The sequence below is a fragment of the Montipora capricornis genome, unplaced genomic scaffold (genome assembly GCF_036669925.1).
Source record: "Montipora capricornis isolate CH-2021 unplaced genomic scaffold, ASM3666992v2 scaffold_64, whole genome shotgun sequence".
Classification (NCBI taxonomy): domain Eukaryota; kingdom Metazoa; phylum Cnidaria; class Anthozoa; order Scleractinia; family Acroporidae; genus Montipora; species Montipora capricornis.
The window spans coordinates 30,001-37,500 of NW_027180258.1; the positions used below are offsets into that span (position 1 = coordinate 30,001).

At 43.0% G+C, this 7,500-nt stretch overlaps 1 protein-coding gene and 1 pseudogene across 1 annotated transcript; one reads left to right on the forward strand and one right to left on the reverse strand.

Annotated features, from left to right (window-relative positions):
• Positions 1–773: 773 nt before the first annotated feature.
• LOC138036902 (uncharacterized) lies at positions 774–3,164 on the reverse strand. Its single transcript, XM_068882948.1, has 5 exons — positions 3,159–3,164; positions 2,565–2,791; positions 2,280–2,400; positions 1,779–1,913; positions 774–1,412 (listed from the first exon to the last, which is right to left on the reverse strand). The coding sequence occupies exons 1-5, from the start codon at positions 3,162–3,164 to the stop codon at positions 774–776; spliced, it is 1,128 nt and encodes a 375-aa protein (XP_068739049.1).
• Positions 3,165–4,748: 1,584 nt separating this feature from the next.
• Positions 4,749–5,608, forward strand: LOC138036903 (uncharacterized; annotated as a pseudogene).
• Positions 5,609–7,500: the final 1,892 nt, after the last annotated feature.

The window sequence follows — 7,500 nt, forward strand, 5'->3', positions numbered from 1 at the left end:
AAGCCTTTTAACATCAATGACATGAGTGTTTGTTGTGACCTGTGTAAAGATTGGTTCCACTAGGTATGTGTTGGTCTCAAGGGGACTGAAACTGTCTGGAAAATATGCCAGTTGAAATGGAAGTGTCCCTTTTGCACAGAATAAAATTTTAATTTGGATGTCTAAGTTAACAGAAATGCTGTATCACATACTTACATTTAGGTTAGAAATTTCAACCTAGGTTGATTCTCAGTTTCCTTTTTCCCCTATATCTGATTCTTCATAAGTTCAAATAATAAGGGTTGAGAGGTAAAGGAAATTGAGAATCAACTTAGGGTGAATAAGTTGTAACCAGCATTTGATTTTGACCTACAACAGAAACAATGTCATGTGACAGCTAACAGAACTGCTGTACCTTGTTAAACTTGATTACTTACATTATTTAGTTGCAAAAATGTTTGGTCATTAAGCTATCTGCTTTTAAGTGGCACTATTGGAGGGAATACCACGTGATGTGGCCAAGATGGACGGATGTGTGTTTGAGTGCTCTGCGTAATATCTTCCACCTTTCGTAAATTTCTGATGTTAAATTGTTTCCTTCGCTTTTATCCATTTGTTTCGGTCTCTTGTTAGTTCATTCTATTTACTGTGTAACTGTATAGTAATGTCTTTACTGTTATTTAGTCCATCTATAGATAACCTTGTACTTGTAGTATGTCCTCAGTTCTCCCCGCCTCGATTAGTTTATAAGCTATTTGCGGGGGGAAAGAAATGTAATTATTTCTTTCTAATTTTCAATAAATTTTGTCGTTTGTATCGTTTGTTTGTATCTGCAAGTTGACAAGAGCAGCAGTGACAGTAACTATACGGTCAAACATGTCCAGAGGCAATTCAGTTTTCATAATGTGAAAATCTTTCATACGTCCAGTAACTCGTTCTACATGAATTCGTGCATTGGCCACCTGTTTTGTGCGCTGATCATCTGCCTTTAAAAATTGTTTCTTTGCCTTCAAAAATGGGGGGATAACAAGTTTTACACCTTTATGAAGAAGAAGTTCTTGTATATTAAAGCCTCTGTCAGCCAAAAGTGTGTCACCAGGAGAAAAAAGGTCAACAATTCCAGATCTCTTTACAAGCTCCTTGTCACTCATTGAACCTCCCACTGCTTTTGAAACAAAGGAAATTGTTCCAGCTGGAGTACAGGCAACCAGCACTTTGGGAGTTGGTCTGCCTTTATAAGAAGAATAGATTTGACTGTTAGCTCTAGCTAGTGAGGGCCTCTGAATTGGGACTTCTGTGCAGTCTATTATTGCCCTTACATTATTGTACTTTTTGAAGCAGTCAGGGTAGTACAGGGGCAATTCCTCTTGTTTTGGCCAGTGCAAAAGTGGTTTTAGTTCAGAAGCCAACAATGGCAACCACGTTGACAACACCTGTGAAATGACACTTGTACAGGTGTCAAACAGGTGAGCCAAAAACTGTTCAGTTAGGTTGAGTTTTAACTTCATCAACACAATCAATAGTTCATTCTCAGGACAAAGAAGACGACTGGGTCCAGGCCTCTGGTTTTTTTTTGCTTAATAAGATTTCACAGTTTTTGATTTTCTTCCCCGATAATACTGTATATAGGGGAGTTTAGATTTTACTAAATTGAAAATCCAACAAAATAAAGGATATGATTTCAGTCCAGTATGAAGTAATACAAGGTCATCTGAATGAGATATGTTTTCCATGCTATATGAGCTTTTTCTTGTGCTGGATTGATGTGATTCCTCCAGTGCTTTCTCTAATTCTCTTACTTTGCTTTGAAGTTCTTGATTTTCGTCTTGTAATTTCCATAGTCTATGTTTACAGTTTTCACATAGCTTTCTACAAGTACAATCATCAGATACACTTTCTCTGCTTTCTGCTGACTTAGCATATTGGTGTTCTTTCTGAATATTAATACATTGCGATAAAAGTACAATGTTTGGGTCAGCGTTTTCTGCAAGGCAGCCCTGGTCATATTTTTCAAAGCTAACCTCGTTGTTGGTTGTTGAAATATTTTCTCCCGAAGGTAAATTTGCCCGTTTATTTGTCGTATCTTTTAAAGCCAGTTTTCTTTTATGGAACCATGTCTTGTCTTCATGTATTCATCACTGTTCTCCATGTCTGTGCTGAAAAAAAAAAACAGCTGGAAATTAAATGCTGAATCTCAATGCTGTCTTTATGGCCCTCCTTTCCAGTGCAACTTCTCATGTACAAACATGATGGGGATGGTGGCCGTACGGTCTACCAAGTACGAAGTGATTGCTACAAACTTTCGAGTTGTTAGTGATTCTCGTTAAATCCTCGCGGTTAATTAATTTCATCCACAATTTCCTCCACTTTGGAGGACAAATATGCCACTTTAGCTCTTTCACGTGATCCATTACAACAGCCCTGTAAGGAGTTAATGAATAAAAACAAAACAGTCCCCATTGCCCTTAACTGAGAACGTTTTCAGACAAACCTTCCCTCGTGAATAAAGCTCGATGTTTTTCACTTTCCTTATAAACGACAATTTTAGTTCTGTTTCTAGATCTTTTTTACAGCTTATTACTTACTTTTCTTTAAACCTTCGGTCGTTGTTACAATTAAAAACTGCACAATAATCTCCACCGCCCATGATTTCCACATGAAGAAATGATCGCGGGAATTTTGCCGCGAAGGAACTGCCCCAAATCGGTCCCACATTGCAATGCGCGCTGAAAACACGGCGGTAACTACGTAACGGACTATTGTGAAGAAACTTGCGAAGACTTTTCTCGCCGTCGCATGATCCAGTGAAATCCTAAATCGAAATTTGAAGATTTTTCGAAGCTCGAAATTTCAACATCTTCCTCAAAAGAGCTCGCATCCCTACTTTCTGTTGATTCGACATCACCTTCATCGGATTCAGATATGTACAGCATGGACCAGTCTTCTATACGTGGAAGGGAACTTTTCCCACTCTTTTCAAACTCAAAGTTTTGATTTCTACTACAGATGCCATTTTCTCAAAGCAGAACAACAAAGCGGTCATTACGTCATCACGTCATTAGAATTGACCAATCAGGTGTCTTTCCTAAAATAGCCTCGCAGCTTCACTGCGGGCTAAAATTAGATTGAAAAAGATTATCATGGGAAAAGGCCCATGTATGGGGGATGTGTTCTCTTACCTTCATAGTCTCTTGTTCAGAGTTATTCCGGGAATACTTCGAAAATTAAAAGTGCCCAGCAAATTACAACTGAACCCCTTGAAATAGCTGAAGAACGAAATCTGCACTTTTCAACCATCGGTGAAAGGCTGGCATCAGAAATTCCAACATCTGAAACATATCCCACGCCGAATGAAACCTCGTTCTCATTGAAAGCACCATCGGTGGATGTAGTTTAAAACTAAATGACAGGAAGTCAGCCGGACTAGATAATCTTCCAAACAAAAGGGCTGCCAGCATAGTTTCACCATCTCTTACACTAATCTTTGCTAAATCGACTGAGACTGGTATCTTTCCAGATGAGTGGAAATTGGCAAGAGTGACTCCTATTTTCAAAAAGGGCAAATATAATTGCAAACTTGATTCTTGGTGTTTTTCTCAGATGTACCGGGATCTCGGCTAAAAGAGCCAGCCGGCAGCCCGCCTAACCCGGCGGGCCAGACCTGCTCTTGTATAGACCCTTTCGGCAAAACGGTGCATGCTGGGTAACCAGGATAAAGGGCAGATGGAAGATATGGCTTTCGAAGATTTTCTGGATTGGAGCGTTGGTCAACTTTAGTTTTATTTCAGGATGAGAGGAGGAAAGTCGCGACAACAGGAAAGAAGAAAGACCGAGCAGTCAAGCAATTGCCTGTGGATTTTGAAATTAAAACCCACAAGTCCCTTGGTATTTCGTTAATTCTCAATGATAGCGTAACAGATCATTTCACCACAACAAGATCATCCGAATCCTTCGGCGAGTAAGTCAGAACTTGGTCCACATGCAATCTCTTAAAATAAGAGTAGGCCTTGCGTGCCTTACTTTTTTTTGCCGACACAATCGGAGTCAAATTTGGTGTCAAATTTGCCCCAAAAGCGGACTGATCGCTGTACCAAACACTTTCATCTAGATTTCGTGGATTTTCGATACCACACTTACTCAGAAGTCTGTTATACTCTTTTTCTATCAGATCGGAAATCAACAATCAGGTCGTTTGACTCGAAAGCAACAAGAGTGCGTGCAGCAAGATCTTTCTTGTTTCCTGTTGTCGACTTTCCTCTTCTCATCCTGAAAGAAAACTAAAGTTGACCAACGCTCCACTCCAGAAAATCTTCGAAAGCCATATCTTCTATCTGAAAGAAGAAAAGATAACTCGAAAAGTGATAACATAGACTCTAGAAGAAATATTTTGACTCGAACGAAGCGTCAATGGCGTGACTGCCCGCACTTCGGCATGTTCATGATAGCTTTTCTCCATTTCACGGACTTGTAAAGCCTCTACACAACTCATACTAGTAAACTAGTAGTAATCTCTGTATGCTGGTGATTAAAAGGTGCACGTAGGTGGTGTGGTCATTATGATGAGCTAGCGAGCAGAGAGAGCCCTCATGGAGTGGACCCCGGTGCGCGAAAGAATCATTACAGCTAGATTTCACTCCCGCTTCAGGAGGCTGTTAGTGATACAGGTCTAAGCGCCACACAACGAGAGGAAGGAAGAAGAGAAAGACCGCTTCTATGAAGAACTGCAGCAGACGATAGACGGATGCAAAAGAAACGATATTGTGGTAGTGATGGGCGACTTTAACGCTAACGTGGGAGGAGACAACGAGGGATACGAGAGTTGTATAGGGTGACATGGGATGGGAGACAAGAATGACAACGGAGAGAGGCTGTGATTTTTCTGTGGCAAATGGCCTGGTCATCACAGGAACATTTTTTCAACACAAAGATGTTCACAAGGCGACATGGGTCTAGGCAAACGGGAGAGTGAAGAATCAGATTGACCATCTTTTGATCAGTAGGCGGTTGAAATCTGCAGTCCTCGACACTAGAGTGCAGAGGGGGGCCGATGTCAAAAGCGATCACTACCTCGTCAGGACTAAGATTCGGCTGAAACTCAGCAAGTATGCCAACATGAAAAAAGTTTAAGCCCAGGTTCAACACGGACAAGCTGAAGGATAGAGACACAAAACGGATGTACTGTGAGGCAGTGGGGCGGAGGTTAGAGGAGAAGAGAGGAGAGGGGAGAGAAGAGGTAGAGGAGTTGTGGGAGGCCCTGAGGAAGGCATACGTGGAGTCAGCGGCGGAGGTCCGTGGGTTCCAAAAAGGAAAGAGCAAACCCTGGATCAGTCAGCAAACGTGGAAGGTGATAGACGAAAGGAAGGAAATCAAGACAAAGTTGGACAGTACTAAGTCAGAGAGGATACGGAAAAAGATCAGGGAGCAGCATAGGCAGAAGGATAAGCAGGTGAAGGGAAGCGTGAGAGAGGATAAGAGGAGGTGGATGACAGAGAAGGCCCAGGTAGCACAGACAGCAGCAGAGAAAGGGAGAGCTAAGGAGTTGTACGACATCACCAGACAGCTGAGCGGTAGTGGGCCGAGGAAGACAGCGGCGGTTACCAACAAGGAGGGAAGACTTCTTAAGAGTTAGGAAGAAAGGCAGGCAAGATGGAAGGAGCACTTTGAGGGAGTCTTGAATAGGGAGGCACCACCAAACCCACCGAAAGATGAAGAAGTGGGGGAGGGGGAGCTGGATATCGACACGGAACCACCAACAGAGAAGGGTGGTGCAAACTCTCAACAATGGGAAGGCATCAGAAATCGACCAGATAACAGCAGAACTGTTGAAGGTTGATACAGAAAGCACCTGTGCGGAACTCGGGCACCTCTTTGACCTGATTTGGCGGGAAGATAAAGTGCCGGAGCAGTGAAAACAGGGCCTGATATCTAAGATACCGAAGAAAGGGAATCTACAGAAAAGTGGAAACTGGAGAGGAGTGACACTGCTACCTATTTCTAGAATGGTGATGGGAAAGATTCTTATTAGCAAGTACAAGACGGTGTGGACCACAGGCTGAGGAAAAAGCAGGCAGGATTTATATCAGGGAGAGGAACAGTCGAGCAGATCTTCATTCTAAGTAACATCTTGGAACAAGTGGAAGAATGGAATCCAACTAGGTACTTTCCTTTTGTCGACTTCGAGAAGGCGTTCGACTCGGTGGACAGAGACAGCCTGTGGAGAATCATGAAAGCATATGGGATTCCAGACAAGTTGATAGGATTGGTGAAGGCGCTGTATGACGGATTCACATGCGCAGTGATTGATCAAGGAGAAATAACGGAGAGATTCCCGGTAGTCACCGGCGTAAATTAAGCAGGGATGTTGCATGTCGGGATTTTTGTTTCTCATGGTCATTGACTGGGTGATGAGGAAGACGGTGGACGGACAGAGAACAGGTATCAGATGGGACTTTACAATGCTGCTGGAGGACATTTACTACGCAGACGACTTGCTTCTACTAACATCAAGGGCAGACCACATGCAGGAAAAAAACAGCCAGGCTAGAGGAGAATGCAGGCAGGGTAGGCTTGAAGCTGAAACCACAGAAGTGCAAGTGGATGAAGGCCAACAGCCGGAATAACGAGGGACTGAGAGTGAGAGAGAGCATGGTGGAGGAAGTGGACAGTTTCACCTACCTGGGGGCGCAAGTGACTAAGGACGGGGGAGCAACATTGGTCATCAAGAAGAGGACAGCACTGGCGTACGCAAGTTTCAACAGGCTCATTAAATTTGGCGCGCAAGAAACATCAGTAGGAAGACAAAGGCAACGCTTTTCAAGACGTTAGTGCTTTCAGTGCTTCTCTATGACTGTGAAACATGGAAGATGACAAAGGGAGAGGAAAAGAAACTTAATATCTTCCAGATCAAGTGCCTCAGAAGAATCTTCCGCATCAGATGGCAGCAGCGTGTTCCAAACAAGGAAGTGCTGGAGTGAGTGGCAGGAGCAGACCCAATCAGTGAGGTGAGAGGGAGGAGATGATGCTGGATTGGACATGCCCTGAGAAAAGAAGCAAACAGCGACTGTGCTGTTGCCCTTGGATGAAAGCCAGACGGGTAGAGAAGCAGAGGCAGACCCAAAACTACCTGGCGTCGCACTGTAGAGAAGGAGAGAGACAGACAAGGATGGAGCACATGGGTAGTAGCGAGGCAGGCAGCAAACAACCGCCAGCAGTGGAGGGAAGGTGTTCGGGCCTTGTGTGCCTCCTGGCACAAGGAGAATTAACTAATCTCGGATTAGTAAAGAGCGTTCGACAATTGCTTTGGAAGCAAAGAAAATAAAACGTTTTATATACATATATATACGTGGTCTATCGATCACTCTTTTTTCTGAAACGTTGTTGCAATTGATTTTTGTAGTAATTCTTAGGTTTCAAAAATAAACAAAGTCAATCCTAACATATAGGTCATGTACGATAAGCTGTAGTGCAAAATCCATTAGATGACAAGTCCAATCCAAGTTCCAGGGACATAAATTTAGCACA